This window comes from Brachycentrus maculatus, unplaced genomic scaffold (genome assembly GCF_059751285.1).
Source record: "Brachycentrus maculatus isolate JH-2025_06_01 unplaced genomic scaffold, ASM5975128v1 h1tg000190l, whole genome shotgun sequence".
Taxonomy (NCBI): domain Eukaryota; kingdom Metazoa; phylum Arthropoda; class Insecta; order Trichoptera; family Brachycentridae; genus Brachycentrus; species Brachycentrus maculatus.
In genome coordinates, this window is record NW_028280941.1 from 1,200,086 (window position 1) to 1,218,844 (window position 18,759).

The following is an 18,759-nucleotide window of genomic DNA, read 5'->3' on the forward strand; positions in this document are numbered from 1 at the left end:
TTTATACTCGAGCGACATTTGACAATTGAAATTTTTACTTGAAATATCGTTTTTGTACTGAAAAAGTTTTTCTTCGAAATAAATATATGGTTTTGAAAAGAAGAGTTATTGAAAGGTAAGGAGTTAAAAAAAATGTAAAAATATTTTTTCAAAATATATTTTTAAAAAAAAAGTCTAAATCAAGTATATATTTCTTTAAATCGTGCGCAGTGACATGACCGACTTCCCGCGCAGCCGAACGCATACTGAATCATCCAGATCGCTAGTTACCCCTTAAAGATCCGGTCATTCACGGACCGACCATGTCTACTGACAAGTAATATCATTAAATAAAAGGCACAATATTTATTTGTATTGAATTGTAAAAAAAAAAAAATTGACGTCAACCTTCACCGGCAAAACAAAACGCAATTTAGGTAGGTACCTTGATATATTTACATAAACCACGTCCATGAATAGCGCTGTTCCGATATTTAATGTTGGTTTACTGTTAGCGCATTGATTCAGCTGTAATATTTTTATTTTTCATTGTAATCCGTTACCTAATAAAGCGAGACCATTCGTGGGCGTAGGTTGCTACAATGGCAGGCATCCGACGCGTCAAGATATCAGGGTTTCTAAAATATTTATGTATATTTATTAAAATATCGATAGTCATCGAAATATTTCAATTAAAAAGTCGACTGGTCCTGTGATAGTTGGGCAGACGCTTGAATGCGAGTATCAAGACTTCGATTCCCGCCATTTTTATTTTTTATTTTATTATTAAACCTTCACTCGTTTACGAGTGATTTAAATTCCGGCCAATTAGAAATTTATATTTGAATATTTGTTCTCTCACACCTGCAGAAATGTCTCTAAAATAAAAGAGACTGCTGGTTATTTCTAAAAACAAAATACCAGAGTTACTCAAATTATTTATTTCCATAGAAAAAATACCCGCCAAATATTTTTTGCCTATTTCAGTCTATTGTCGTTTTTAAATGGGAATTGCATTTATTAATTGCCTTGTTTATTATGTACAAGGTTTATATATCGTTTAGTGGATTTTTGTTTCTTCTAGCTAATTTAATATGTTTTCATTTAAATCTGTGTTGGGAACAGGAGGGATAATCTAGTGTGGGCCAATCAGGAACTTCTCAGCATTTGCTCATTGCTATGAGGAAACCATGTAAAACTCCTCAGGAGAAGGCGCACTGTTGACTGTCGTCAGCAGACCTCCCGTTCCACTAGAAGAGGGTTCGGTATTTTGTGTCCTAGCTTGGTTTATGTTATAATGTCCTTCACTATTTTTCGTTATCCATAGTAGCGTATAGTTGATGAGACGGTGATTTCTCAAAATATTTTTTAACACTTTGATTGCCGACCTGAAAAGCTGAATTTCAGAAGATGGCCGAATTATTATTTTTATTTGAGCTTGCTTTTATGTTTTTAAATTGTGTTTATTTAATTTTGTAAAGTGTGTCTTTAGTTTTAATATTATCTAAGTAGATTTTCATAATGTAAATATTTATCACGCGGTAACGCTTTATTGGCCATCGGCTGACGGGCCGGATTACGCTTCTACGCGTGCCCGGCAATCAACGTGTTAATATAGCTCATTATTTCACGAACTCACAAAAATTTTGATCAATCAAGTATTTCGTTGTTTACTTGCTATTCCACCAATTATTAATGATTATGTTGCAAATTAATATTTTTCTAACCCTTATCTGTACCTAATGGTGCATAGGGCACTCCATCGTATTGACCTAGTATTATCTTGATCGTTACTTACACCGAGGCAAGGTGATCAATCCTGCGCTTTAGGCACTGGGGTGCAGACGAACATTCGGCATAACGATGTAAGAAGTGGTGAAATAAGGAAAGAATCCAAGGATTAGGCATTATCGATAAAAATGAGAAAGGTGTGTTCTAATGGTTTGGACGTGTGGAACGAATGAGTGAAGAAAAAACAGCAAAACAAATTTATGAGGTGAATGTAGTTGGAAATAGGAGCAGAAGAAGACCGAGGTTATCAAACATGTGACCAGGTTAGCAGTCAGCACAATTACCGGGTACACGTGAAGAGATACATGGATTTGAAGATGCTAAGATTGTTTGCAAAGATAGAGAATTATGAGGCGTTCCATTCTCTCTGCCTACCCCTGCTAGGAAGCGGCGTGATGGCTAGTTAGTTCATTTTAAAATTACTTATTTGTAAATATAAAAGCAACTGATACTTTTTCACTAATAAAATATATGGGCAGGTATTCACGAAGACGGTACATGTAGTAAAAAAATAATATTTATTTTGATTTTTTTTTATTTAAAATAAAATATAACAAAACTTTCAATTTATTTTGTAAAATCTCCTATGTTATGTGTGAAATGTCCATTTTTATTAGTAAGGTGTCGAATTTGGATTGTAAAACATCAATTTAAAGTTATAAACCTGTATTATTGTGAATTACTAAATGTAATATTTGACAGTTCGTAATTATTTGTAAAAAAAATACTTATGAATTTTATAGACATCCGCCCCTTGGTGATGAAACGGCTTTGTTTGAAATAATGAATCATGCAAAATGCGTTCATTTAGCACCTATCAGCACTTACCTATGTAGTGAAGACAAAACTACCATCAAGCGGTATTTAAATAATGCTGAAAACGTGTAAAATACATACACGGAAATGGCGGGTGTTTTGTATGAGTAGGCACTGTTCAATTTTCTATTGGCATGTCATGTAACGTGTTATGAAAGGCAATGAAGAGATTTATTAGAACGCATCGGATTTTTTCTCAATGATAGCATTCAGATCTAATTTAGATACGTAAGTAATGATCCTTTAACACTCTTTTATCGCAAGAGGAATCCATGTTTAACCCTTTTACAACTGAAATAAGATTTTTTCCCTGTTTCCAAATTATCACAATGAATAACTTACGTCTAAGATCTCGAGCGTTTAAATTATAACGCATTCGGCCGCGCTGAGGGCTAGACGTCTCTCGACTCTAATTTATTTTTTTTAATTTATATTGGCATGTGACCGTTTTTTTAGAATATATATTGAAAATTTATTTTTGCTCATTTTTTATCTCCTTGCCTATCAATAACTCTTTTCTTATCAAAACGATATAATATTTCGAAGAAAAACGTATTTTTTCAATACAAAACGGTATTTTAAGAAAAAAATCAATTACGCAAAATATAACCTGGATATAGAGAAAATTAAGTTGCGACTTATAAATTATTATTTTACTGGGCCTGAAAATACCGTTTTTGTATTGATTCGACGAAACAAATAAATATAGTTTTGAAAAGATGAGTTATTGAAAGATAAGGAGTTAAAGAAATGTGAAAATATTTTTTCAATATAGATTCTAAAAAAAAATCAAATTCCAACATACTCGTATATTATTTTTTAAAGTGCGTGGAAATACGTCCGGCCCCTGGCGCGGTCGTTTGAATTCTGAATTAGAACGTTTGAGATTTCAGCCTTAATGTCCCATTTTTAATGTAACATTTTTCTGCCATTCATTTAAAGAAACAAAGAATTAAATAATATTTTCTCCATTTGCAATATTAAATTTTGTTGGTTATATTTTAAAACTATAATTTGTTGGTATTTATACAAAATATATTAAATTTAAGTTATTATTTCACAATGAACCTAGAAAATGGTTATTTTATTTTATTTTTTTAATATCACAACTAATTTAACAAAAATTAAGCCTTTGTTAGTAATCTAATCAAATAAACCTGAAAAAATACTATTGCAGGCGTAGACAAAATAAATCGGTCGTATAGGAAAAACACTACATAAAAAGTATTTTATTATTTGCAAAATTTACGTCGATAAATTCGGACGAGAAAGACTTAAATGAATCACGAATGTGCTCTGAAAAAATATTTTATTCGCTATGAAAAGGGATAAATATATTTAAATTTAACTATCTAAAATCATTTCACAAAGTAGTCACATTTTGATGAGCGTCACTAGCTTGTTTTTAAAAATTGCGTGGAGCGGATCAAACTTTGTTTACGCGGGAGTCAAGAAGGGCGCTGCGCATGCGCGAAAAGATTACAGATCGCAAGCTTAGTAATTGCAAATTTATAAGTTAAAACTATTATCCGAATGAATCACACTGAAAGACAGAGATAGCGCTCTACATTATGTACTCTATTTCTTTTTACGTTATTGTTACGCTATAGCTTTCTCTTTTTATCTTGGTTGTTGTTCTTTAGAGAGAAAACGACAGAGATGTGTTGATGCTACTGTCTTGTTAAGCTTGGAGTGCCGACTGAGCTCTGACGGCACTGCCAACCGGCAGGCGCGAACGACGCACGGTCTCCGCGGGCGCTGACCCAAAACTCCCCCTCGAACTCGGAAAAACTTGACGGAAACGGAAGGGGCTCTATATTCTGGCGGGGAAATAAACGAAAAAATCGACAGCGCCCGACGCAACCTGGTAAGTGATTTCGAAACGTTTCCCTAAACAACTCGGGCATATTTTTAAAGTTTGTATACACAATACTATGCGCGCAGACATTGACTGTGGGTTATTTCCTCCTCCGCTAATTTTAGACCCCGGTTGTACGAACATTATTTTCGTTAGCTTTTCGATGTGCCACTCGCTCAGTGCTTATCGAAACCTATTCTATTCCGTCGTTCGCATTTATTTTTCACGTTATGCGCTAACCCCGTTTTTCTTATTGCAGTGATATTTACGAATTAAACGAAAAGGCCAAGCAATCGTGAGGATTTTTCACCTACGACGAACACAGCTGACGGAATCTTCTCCGAAGGTAAAAATAATTAAATTCTTTGCTTTTCTGCGCGCTCGGCAAATCTGCAAACGTATTTGCATAATGATATCATACGCAATATGTCAACAACCTGTTTCTTTTAGATACTGAAGGTAAACATTTACTCAGGTGACTCCAATTGTCACATTGTGCAACAACCATTTTTTATATTTTCCGATCAATTTCCAATTATGGTCTCAAATAAGTCGGGCGTTAGTGTTTGAATTTTTCCGTGCGTATATTTTGTCTTCGATTCCCAAGAGGGTAAAAATAAATATTATTGATTTTTCACTCTAATATTTATTTAATATGACCCTGGACTCCGTGGACTGGTACCTGAAGCGGAAGGCTAATCACCTTTCCTTCGTGTATTGAACAATAAAGATAACACTGCTTCCATACGATGCAGTGTCCTATGCACCATGGGGTGCGGATAAGGGTTAGAAGTAGAAGAAGACTTTTCGTCTGACTTTATAGCGTGATGGTCAACACGTTGAGCTGCCATGTTGAAAGTCCCGGGTTTGATTCGCAGGGAGGTAAAAATTAATAAAAGTAAGTCATTTTTCACTCGAATATATTTTTAAATCATACGTTGAAACGCTGGGCTGATCACCTTTCTTTCATGTATTGATAACAATCAAGATTAAATTACTTCTATATGATGCAGTGCCCTATGCACTATTGGGAGCGAAAAAGGGAGAGAAAGAGAATATATTTTGTCATTTTCAAAATATTAATTGAGCACCCACTGAAAATTACATTAAAAAAATATCTTTGATGGATTAATACGTAGTATTTTCATGTACTGTACTCGTTTATTTCTATAGATATACGAATATACCATAAACTTTTGAATGATATACATATTTATATAATTATAAAAGTAACGATTGTAAATTTAATTTCAATAACGTTTTACTATTGAAATGTTAAAATATTTTCTTTGAGAGTTCTTCACAAGTCTTCTCAATATTGTGCCACTCCACTCTGAAGGTAGCAATCATCATGGCAATTTGTAGTTTGTCTGCAGGCGCTCTGAACAGTAACTTAGACTCGTTATTTCCTTCGTATACGCCTTCTTCCTATGCTACTTACTTTCCACTTTGCCCTATAACCTAATACATATAGCTTCGTATTTCTCTCGACTCATAAAATAGCCAAAGTATATTTGCTTTCTTTTCTTTACAGTAGATATCTATAAAATCATAATGTAAATCTTTGAACTTTGAAAATAAAATTAAAGGTGGCTGTCAATCATATGTAGAATTGGTGAATGTTACGCTTGTAAAAAGTGATCACTCAACCACCTTATGATAAGTCATAAACCCTGTAAATATCCTGACTTCCATATTCTTCTTCATCTATGTTGATATCGCTTACTCCTTTCAACAACGTCATATATCAAAAAACGTCAATTTTCAGTTGTGCATGTTTTCGGAATGCCCAGAAAATGTTCTATATCCCAGCAAAAGCGGCATATTTTTAACTTAATATTTACCCGCTACACGGCAGAAAGTGTTGTTTTTGCATTTTGAAAAAAAAGGTAATGTTTGATTATTTTTTTAAATATACTAAATATTTTTCAAATGGAGTAAAAACATTCAGGTTTTACATAAAAAGATCTGTTGCACAGTAAAAAGTTCAATAAGTGGCTTGATATTTATTTTTAATACATTTTATTATATTCTTTAAGTTTAAAAACGATCTCCTGAAAAATCAAGTTTTTTTATACAAGACGTTGTTGAAAGGAGTGAGCGATATGTCAAAATATAAAAATACTACTAAGAGGATAAAAACCAGACTTGTGAAGTATTTGGACACACTCAAAATGTTGTAAAGAAAAAAAAGCATTTATTTCCAAGATTCAGTTCTGCACTTATAGCGAGATATTCAATTAGCGACGGTTATTTGCACTTTGCTTTGGAGATCCAAGGTGCGCGTATATAGCGCAATGCTGCATGAACCTAGCTGCTTTACTCGTGTTGTATGCACACATTATGATCGTGTTATATGATGTGTGCTCGCGTATAGTAGCCGGCCGAGTCATGAGGTGAGTGCAGTTGCTTATTTCGCTGGTTTACTCACCAACATGACGAACGCCTAAAACATACGAGTATTTATATAATACTTGTCACCGCCTCCGCGGATATGCTATGTTTCTACGACAGATTTTGCGATATTCTTTCATAATCAAACGCGAAGGCGTCAGGAACACCTTAAAAAAATACAATGGGCGACATGCACATTAAAAATTAAAAATAAAATATTATTTTTTTGTGTAGGACCTCCTATTCCTTTTTGAAAATTTCATTAATTATTTAGTCATTGAATAATTCGTATTTTGTTTATTTTATGACCAAAGTTTATTGACCATTGTTAATAAACTTTGGTCAGTAAATTCATTCATTATTTTATCATTCATAGATTTATTTTATCATTCATAGATTTTAATGGATATTTTAATTCTATTTTTTAATAAATTTCTACATTAGTGGGTATTAAAAAAATGTAATAATCACAGATTTTTTAAAAATATACATACTCTCCGGAGTAAAGCTATGACTAAAGTCATAAATTAATCCCTGAAGAGGGCAAACTTGTTGGTTGTTAAGAAAAATGAGAGTGGATCAAAAAACAAATAATTTTTATTTCTCAAAATAATATATCAATATGATCCACAAAGTTAATGCTTTCAATATTCAAAACGTTATTTTATAAGTTCGGTTCGATAAAAAAAAATAGGCGCATGTATCCCATTTCGTGTTTCTCCGATATGATTTGATTATAATGAATATGTTATGTGGTTGGGTAGCTGTATATCTTGAGAAATTTCAAGGTTAACTTTCCATTTTGTTATTCGATACCTGAACCACAATGAAATCTAATTTCGTTATAAAATGGATGCACTTTTCTGTTATTTTTTATTGTTTTCAAAGTGAAAGTATCCCACGGATTTGTCCGAGTGTATTCTACTATCTGCAGTTCGCGAAGTTTCCACAACTTTGAGTGTGTTTATGAAATATTTGAAACAATATATAGTTGGACAAATATCTTTCTCGGCTGGAATTACAGTGGAAACATAAAGCTTCATCTAAGTGTAAACATTACTGGACTATTACTTCTAATGACTATGTTATTTTAAGACCGGCTGTTTTTCAGTATTGTCAGTATGACACTGAAAAGAAAAATGAACAAATATTTTGAAATTATTATAAGGAATAGAAGTTTAGATGATATTATCTAGACTAGGTAATTAAATCGATTATATCTAAGAAAAATAACTGCATACTCCAAAATTTTAACACCCGACTTGTCATTGGATGGTTTATTTCTCAAAATTGTATATATGAAGGAAGAACACACACGTTTTTCTGCTGAAAAAAACTTTTCGTCTACATCTATGGATGAAATAAGTTAGTTAATGGAAATTTCAGTAATGTGGTTGTCATTTATAGATAGAATGACGAATGATACACAGTGTATAAAGTAATCACTTAAACCAGCGGATGACCAGTCGTTAGCCTTATTCATACCCAGACTTTCATATATATATATATATATATATATATATATATATATATATATATATATATATATATATATATATATATATATATATATATATATATATATATATATATATATATATATATATATATATATATATATATATATATATACATATATATATATATATATATATATATATATATATATATATATATATATATATATATATATATATATATATATATATATATATATATATATATATATATATATATATATATATATATATATATATATATATATATATATATATATATATATATAAATATATATATACATATATATATACATATATATATACATATATATATACATATATATATATATATATATATATATATATATATATAAATATATATATATATATATATATATATATATATGTATATATATATGTATATATGTATATATATATGTATATATATATATATATATATATATATATATATATATATATATATATATATATATATATATATGTATATATATATATGTATATATGTATAAAATATATATATATATATATATATATTTATATATATATATATATATATATATATATATATGTATGTAAATATATATATATATATATATATATATATATATATATATATATATATATATATTTATATATATATATATATATATATATATATATATATATATATATATATATATATATATATATATATACATATATATATATATATATATATATATATATATATATATATATATATGTATATATATATGTATATATATATATATGTATATATATATATATATATATATATATATATATATATATATATATATATATATATATATATATATATATATATATATATATATATATATATATATATGTGTGTGTTATTTGCTTAATTTTGTTTACAAATATCCAATTCATCGCGATATCATCTGACCGGAGAAATTTATAAAAACTACTAGATTTATTTCTACTGAAGTACGTTTGAAAGTATTTTTTTTATTTCAATACAATGTGTAGGTTTAAAATGGTTAAATGGTTTTCTGTCTTGTCTCAATTTGCCACTCCATTACACTTCAAGCTTCAGAGGACGGAATATGGTACCTATGGTAGATAATATTATTAGTATCAATCTCATAGTCCGCTTCCGTGGTTTAGTAGTAAACTCGTTTCTCTACCGTGCTGGAGATTCCGTGTTCGATCGAGATTTTTCACTTTTACGTGCATTTAATGATACCCTGGACTGGCACCTGAAGTGCTATATCAATCAATTTGCCTTCATAAATGTTAGTTAACAATCTAAATTGCAACCGTTTCCAGGTATCGATAAATGTAAATAAGTAAATGATCACACTATTATGATAACCAGAATATTTATTTATTATAACGTTTTTATAACTAGCCGTGGTTCAGTCTGTTTGAATATAAAAGAAAGAAAAGAGAAATCACATTAAAAATATTTCTAATTTTACAAAAGCTGAGGACAGCCTCAAACGTACCCGACGATTATTCCGACTCCTGACCTGACCACTTTCAAGTATTTGAAAAACTTTATGAAACTATGTTTTCCTCGGTCTATCTCTGCTTCTTTTGCCAACCATAGTAACCTCATAAATTTCTTTTATTATTCTGTCTTTACTCATTCGATTCACATGCCCAAACCAACTCAACACGCCTTTCCTAATGTTATCGATAATGCTTATCTCAGCCTTGCATTATTTCCTTATTTCACCATTGGAACATCTGCCGTACACCGTTTTGACGCACACTTGTCTCAGATATTGCATTTCGACTACAATTAGTCTACTTTCATTCTTTTTTGCAAACTCTATGCTTCACACCCACACATCAGGGTTGGAAGCAAGACTCCTTTGTGCACTGCCAGTTTAGTTTTCGTTGATGTATGTATTTACAGGGCTCATATCAGCCTTGTATTCTTTCCTTATGTTACCATTCGAAAATCATCATACAACTATGCATATATCTATATAGTGTCATATTTATGTTTAAATATTATGCATTGTTTCAGAACACGGATGCTCCGCCCATCAGATACATTTTTCTGCAGGGCCGAGGTGCATACGGCAAGCGATGCACTCACAGCTAACAGAACGTTCTCAGCAGAGAACCTCGCAGCTCTGAAGAATATTAATTTATGATTAATCAAATCAGCCTCGTCCGCTATCTGATAAAGTGCTCAATTTGGTGCTAGCCTTATAAAGAAACACCAAAACTTTCGACGTTACGCGTCAAATTAGTTTTAACTGGGTTTTTATCGTTTTGTGCTGCTAAATTAAGTGTATTAGATTAACAAATACTAGTCAATTTCTAGTGCATCCTAGGAAGATCGGACTATTTAAGCTGAAAAAGATTTGATGGTATGTGCAAGGCTTGTCGTATTTATGCATGACGAGCCCCATCGCTTATTGCGAGAAAGTGAATCATATCGTTAATGGTGCTAGCAAAGTGGCGATTTTCGCAGTGTATCTTCTCTAGAGATTTTATGTGAAATCTGGGTAATAAACACGCGACGTTGCAATTAGCCAATTTCATTATCAAACTACCGCAGCGGATTATTTTAGATCTAAACGTTGCATAAGAAGTATGATCTTTAAATAAAAGTTGTTTCCCTAATTTTTTTTTAGAGTGAAGTGCAGACAACAGCGAAAGTGAGAGAAATTGTTATTTTCACATAAAATAATATTTTTTGGCATTTGATTTTAATGTTTACCAGCCAAATAATACTCAATAAAGTACCTACCGGTTAATTTTCCCAAAGTTCGCGCCAATTTTCCTGTCAGTGATATGCGGAGACATCTAGCGGCAGTGCATAAAATTAGTATTTTGACGCATTTTTCGGCCAGTGAATTTTGAAAATTAGTAGCCAGGTGCTCAATCTAATACCTGCCTGTGCGTCTAGTCCAAGAGGATATTGTCGCCGTTGAGTTACCGTTGAGGGTGGCAAGATGAACTCCTCGGAACAACAGAATGGAGGAGGAGGTGCTTCTATCCAAAGGAGTTACCGTCTCCCCGATCTGCCGGCACAGGCCATCATGAGGGAAAGGAGCTTCGTACGCCCGCAGTCCCATCACCAGCATTTCAATCATCATGCCCATCAGGTAAATATTAATTAATACCATAAATTAATCGTGAAAAAACTATTTGATATTTTAGGATTAAATTCGACCCTCTGTCCAACGTTAATCATTTATGCCATCCATTTGCTTTTTAATTTTCATAGGTTACGAAAAAAATATTGATATTGTGTAGAGGTGAACATTTTGCAATCGAATGCAATTTACATAGCCATAAAATGTTTTATTAAAAAAATCTTGTTCCTTTAAATACGGTATTTTGAAGTATTATACGCTTTATATATATTGAAAGTCCCCTTTAAAACTCATAAGATGATTTGAAATATAAACGTATTTATAATATTGACTAGATAAATTTACAAGAAATCGAATTTGCTGAACGAAAGTGACTATTATCGAAATTTTAAAACCGCTTTTTTTCTTCATAAATCTTTTCCGCATGAACCTACTCGCTTATGTTTTGATCATTATTACGGTTGAATATTAAACCTGCGTGTGATTCAGACGGCTCCAAGACTAAGTCACTAAACCAACCACGTAAACAGGTACGGATGGCATTCACTCTACATGGTCACGTCTCTCGGCCAACTTTTGATCCTCCCACGCAGACCCGGGCAGAGCCGGGCCAGCAGGTAGGCAGGTCGCCACTGTCATTGTGACAGAGCCTAACTACTTACAACTGCCATGGTCTTTGAAGCTCTTCAGAAAAATCTCAAATAATGCTTCATCAATTTTTTTTCTAACATCTCAACATTGATGAAGAAGAATATGGAAGTCTGGGCATTTAAAAATAGTTATCAATTTGTGGTAAAGTGGGTTCGAACCAAGAAACTCTGACTCAAGACTAACCGCGGAACTAACCACGGGACCACAGCCCGACACATCTTTGACATCTATCATATTTTGACATCTCACCATAGATGAAGAAGAATATGAAATTCTGGGTATTTACAGAGCTTACGACCGTCATAGGCTTGGTTAAGTGATCACTTTACTCACGTGTAACATTCACCATGTCTACCCATGATTGAAAACCACACTACTCAAACTCTTGAATCTTCTAGATATATTGATAAAACTCGTAACACAGTATGCGCGAGTTCACAATAGCCATCTATGGTGGGAGGAGGAAAGCCTTTATTAAGCAGAGACTCTTTCCATTTGTATGTGAGGTCAGAATCCTGGATTATATTCACATACATGAGTAACGCCAGAAAACATGATTTTCAATTTATTTTAGCTTATAATTCGATCAGTTAATTTATTTACAACGTATTTCTCTTATCCTGTTGTTCCTCATTCTATCTCGTAGACTCTTGCCAGATACGCTCCTTAGAGTCTTCATTTCTGACACTCTTGGCGCATTTTTTTTGCTATGCGGTTCCCGCTCAGCATTCGATCCCATATGTCATGATAGGTCGCACACAGGCACACATATCGCTCACTCCTTTCAACAACGTCATTTATAAAAAATTGTCAATTTTCAGTGGTGCATGTTTTCGGAATGCCCAGAAAATGTACTATATCCCAGCAAAAGCGGCATATTTTTAACTTAATATTTACGCGCTACAGGGCAGAAAGTGTTGTTTTTGCATTTTGAAGAATATTTATCGTTTAATTTAAAAAAAAATAAACTTCATAATTTTAAATGCAGAAAAAACCTTCAGATTTAACCTAAAAAGATCTGTTGCGGAGTAAAAAGTTCAATAAGTGGTTTGATATTTATTTTTAATACATTTTATTATATTCTTAAACTTTAAAAATGATCTCATGAAAAATCAATTTTTCGATATATGACTTTGTTGAAAGGAGTAAGCGATATATTTTAATTTTTAAATAAATCACAAAGTAAATACTTTAAATATTAATAATAATAAAAAAAAATTGCTCATTTTTTATGAGTTTTCCACCGAAGAACTTACCGAGATAATCGTTTTTAATTTTTTTTAAATATATTGTTGAAAATTTAACTACTTTTTGAATCATAAACATTTTATTTGGAGGGTGTCCAGGGTACTTCTAAATGCAGTACCCTCGATAACATCCGTAACATAATTTGCGTCAGATATTATTCCGACATGTTTTCAGCTGGTTTTATTTTGTTTCCACCGATGTAATAATACAACGATCGTAATAAAAAATAATAAAAAGTTGCACACATGCCAAAAATTCTACAAAAATGTTTGCCATTTATTTTTATTTACTCATTCTTTCGTATTTGAGAATTTCTCAATGAAAAAAGTTTTCCCGGGCTTGATCTTCATTTCACTCGCCCAGATACGTATTTTTTTACTTCAAATTAAATCTTATTTACTTCAGCGTACTTGGAGCTTACGTTGTTTTTAGTATAGGCGTGTCTCGTCTGGAATGGTGTCAAAATTTATTCGTTTTCAATGTATACGCAGGAAGTAAACAAGATTTCAAATCGTAAACATTACATAAATGTTGAAAAGTTATTAATTTTTCATCATCTTGATATGTAGCCAACTAAATATTTTTACTTAGAGGTTCTCAAAGTGTGCTCCTTGGAGCCCTGGGACTTCGCAAGGCCTCTTATTCAAGGATATCAAGGTTATCCAGTTATTCAAAGATTAAACATCGTACCTCCTAATTAATGGAAATAATTTCAACACTAAATGGAAAGAATTTTATTAATTTGCACTTGAATATTCTTCTCTTCATCTTCTCTTTTGTTAGATTACAGAGTTTGCTCTTACAGGAGCAGTGAAATCAATACAGTGTGATTACAGTACGTTATGATTTACAGTAGTGTTATGATTGTCGTTGAATAATAATTATAATTACATAATGAACGTAAAACAAGATTTTGCTTATTTTAAGGCTTTATGAAATATTTAGTGTTTCGGAAGGGTTCAAAACCCATCGTCAAAAATGATTGAGAACCACTGTTTTACAACATTGAAAATAAATTAATCGACAATTAGAGAGTTATCTTTTTGTTGTATATAAATTCTTCAATTGTTATTTTCTTTTACTTCTCAAATTTTACTCCTTTTGTTAACTTCGCAATGTTTACAAATAATAACGTGTTTACTATTCATGAAATGAACCATTAAATATTTTATTTATTGTTTCGGCATTTACTTTGTGGTAAGACATGTTGAAATTATTAAAGAAAACGGTTGTTTTTTTACCACTTGAGTTTATTTAAGACAATAACAATTATTTATTATCTTTTAGTTTACATTTAGACCTGAAGATGGAAGCTTAGTTTCCGAAACTAGTTTTATTAAATAACTCAGAATCAATTAATGAAAGTCTTAAATAAACTCAAGTGGTAAAAAAATAAGTGTTTTCTTTAATAATTTCAACCTTTAAATAATTACATATTTATTTGATTAAATTTCTTCCGAATTCTTTTTGTAAATTCGTCGTTTGTCTCGCGAGAAATGATTATACTTAAGAACTAAATAATAGCCTACTCCAGGACTCGGTCGAACCCGGACTCGAACTCGAAACCTTCTCTAACCTATTGAGCTAACCGGACCGTTAAATTAGTCGGAAAATTAATCATTAGTCGTACCCTATCGAATGTAATCACTTCACGACCTCAATTAAATTCTTACCAATTACACCAACCATCTTTGTAAATAATTAGAACGTGAATCCTTAACCGTTAAGATATTGAATCCATAGTATCTATTGCATTGTTGAATCAATTGTATTGTTTTTAGGGATTGACCTTATTTTTTTATTATTAACTATAGACATCTAGTATCATTTTTTAAGCCATATAAACTATATATGCTATAAATCCTTGTACATAAAAGGTAAGGAGAATTTTCTAAGGAAACTAATAAACTTAATAATAAATAATTTAAAAATGAATTCTTAACCATGCCCATAGAAGGCGGTCGAAATTTTTACTTGTTTAATTTTATTAGTAGATATATAACTAACACTGCCATTGTATCAATATATATATATATATATATATATATATATATATATATATATATATATATATATATATATATATATATATAAATGTATATATATATATATATATATATATATATATATATATATATATATATAAATATATATATATATATATATATATATATATATATATATATATATATATATATATATATATATATATATATATATATATATATATATATATATATATATATAAAGCACAAATATTAACATTTTTATTAGAGATTTGACAAACGAACATTTACGTTTTTATACATCTTATTTCGACCGTTAGTACAAATTTATTCGTCCATCGATAACGGTCAGGCTTCCTTGGCGAGTGAACGGTCAATAATATCAATAATAGCACACACTCACACGTCGCACGTGCACCTGACATGAATTAATTTTCTAAATTCCAAAGTAAGTAGGTACTAGTACCTACCCATATAATTATTGTCAATTATCAATTGATTTCGATTTCCATCGCAATATTTTACTGGCATAAAATACGCCTTTTTTTCTTACATCTTTATTTGAAATACAATTTAGTAGACTAACAAAATTTTTATTTGGTTTTGACATTTAATATTTAAATTAAAATGGAGTTCTACAAATTAAACGCCAAATCTATCAATATCTTTATTTAGTTCTTCACATGTGAATAAATGTACATGAATTACTCTTAGAAACTGAATAATTGGTGGGTATTCATGAACAGATATATGAATGTAGAAGAGGCGATGAATTATATATAAATATATATATATATATATATATATATATATATATATATATATATATATATATATATATATATATATATATATATATATGTATATAAATATATAAATAACACTGTCTTTGCGAACATTCTTCGCCTCTTACACACTCATGCAGCTCCTCATACATACTTGACGACTATTCCGACTCCTGATCTGATCACGTATTTGAAATACTTGATCATGCCAATTGAAATACATGAAAGTTTTCCTTGGCCTTCCTCTGATTCTTTACCAACCACATTCGCCTCACAAATTTATTTTACTGTTCTTTCTTCACTCGTTCGATTCAAATGACCAAACCATCTCAACACACCTTTCTTAATTTTATCGATAATGCTTATCTCAGCTTTGCTTTCATTCCTTATATCACCATTCTTACATCTCTCTCATACAACGTTTTACGTTCAACCGCACATTCGTCTGAGAAAATTTTATTATTATGGGTGTTAGAAATCTTGAAAGAAATTAGAAGTGACTGCCAAATCAATTAATGACATAAATGATTGTTATTTTTTGACATCTCATAAAAGATGAAGAAGAATATGGAAGTCTGGGCATTTACGGGGCTGACGACCGTCATAGGCTGGTTTAAGTGATCACTTCACACACGTGTAACATTCACCAATTCTACCCATTATTGACAACCACTACTCAAATTCTTGGAAGTTCTATATGTATTAACCAATTTGAAACATTGTTCTTGAATGACTAGAACTTCCCTAGAGACGTCTATTGGTGAGATGAAAAGAAGCTTTTTATTCAACAGAAACTCTTTTATTATCTAGTATGTGAGGTCCGAATCCTGAATTATAATCACACACATGAGAAACGCCAGAAAATATAATTTTTATTTTTATCATTTTAGCTTATAATTTGACCAGATGATTTATTTACAACATTTTGAGTAGGTTCAAATACTCTTTAATGAGATGTCAAAAAATAATAAGAAAAATACTCCTATGATTGGAGATAATCCAAATTTGTGAACAAGTATTTCGACCCATTAAAAATGTTGTTAATAATTATTTTTAGAGTAGGCTGATTAATTTTTTTATATTCATTCACATTTTTTTATTCCTGATCAATGTTTCGTAGTCGTACAGGAGAATTTGACCAAGTGCATTTGTTTACAAAAACGTGATCATTGACTATTTGATATCTTACTAGCTTAATATTGCCCTGAAAACACCCCAAAGGATTTTAAACTTGTAAGTATAATATATTGACTTGTTAAAAATGACAAACTGCATTGATGTTTATTTTCTTGCTAAACAAAAGTGACTTAAATGGCCCTCCTGAACTATTTATATTTCGTTAGTTGGTCACTTTCTCTTGTACGACTACGATTTGATGGTTTTATTTTATTAACGCAATACACACAACCTTGACAGGGACCACACAATACATGAAAAATGACAGCTCTACAGCTGTTGACATCAGCTGACTACACTGGCAGGTCTTGGATGGGTTTGAAATCAGTCGTCAGACATCATCCAAGCATTAATTCGCGGCTTGTTCGTTTACTGTTTCGTGGTTTTGCGATTAATTATTATTATGATTTAGAATGAATTTATCGATGTGGGCAGCAGAGACAGGTTCTATTAAATTTATAACTGGAATTGACAGCGATGAGTTATAATGGTAACAAGTTTGGCAACTTTCAATAATACCGGATGTATGTATCTACATAATTACATTTTTTTATCTAATGGCTAAAAAATATGTAAATGGCTACTTAAATATATATATATATATATATATATATATATATATATATATATATATATATATATATATAAATATAGTATATATATATATAGTATATATATATATATATATATATATATATATATATATATATATATATATATATATATATATATATATATATATATATATATATATATATTAATATAGGTAGTTTAAAGGCAAAACGTGATAGATGTTGATAGATGTACGAATAGTGAAATAAGGAAGGAATGCAAAGCTGAGATAAGCATTATCGATAAAATTAAGAAAGGTGTGTTGAGATGGTTTGGACATTTAGAACGAATGAGTGAGGAAAGAACGGTAAAACAAATTTATGAGGCGAATGTTTGCGGGAAAAGAAGCAGAGGAAGACCGAGAAAAACATGGCACGATCAGGTATGCTAAATACTTGAAAGTGGTCAGGTTAGGAGTCGTAACAATCGGCGGGTATGTATGAGGAGATGCATGAACGTGGAAGAGGCGAAGAATGTTTGCAAGGACTGAGTGGTGTGGCGCTCTATTCTCTCTGCCTACCCCTGCGGGGAAGCGGCGTGATGGTTAGTAAGTTAGTTTTTTTTAAAAGCAAAAGGGGTATATTTGTCTACGTCCAAATTTTACAAGAGAGCAAAAACAAACTTGTGAAATTAAATAACTCATTTTTTTCTGTATTTTTATTTTTTCTGTATGTACATATCTCAATAGAACTAAATAAGTATTTCAACTACAGCTAAGTATATCCTTTTGCCAGATTATGGAATACACTATTTTAGACATTTTGTAGAACAAACTTGGAAAATGAAAAATTTGACAGATATACCCTTTTGCCATAACACCTT

General features: G+C 30.8%; 1 protein-coding gene across 3 annotated transcripts in view; it reads left to right on the plus strand.

Moving 5' to 3' along the window:
* The first annotated feature begins 4,300 nt into the window (after positions 1–4,300).
* Positions 4,301–18,759, plus strand: part of LOC148307761 (uncharacterized) — a 34,498-nt gene continuing 20,039 nt past the window's right edge. For all 3 annotated transcript variants that reach the window (XM_088262903.1, XM_088262904.1, XM_088262905.1), the window contains exons 1-3: positions 4,301–4,453; positions 4,704–4,790; positions 10,379–11,468. In XM_088262903.1, the coding sequence (XP_088119029.1) occupies positions 11,316–11,468 (153 nt within the window). In that variant the 5' untranslated portion in view covers positions 4,301–4,453; positions 4,704–4,790; positions 10,379–11,315. The remainder of the gene's footprint in view (positions 4,454–4,703; positions 4,791–10,378; positions 11,469–18,759) is intronic.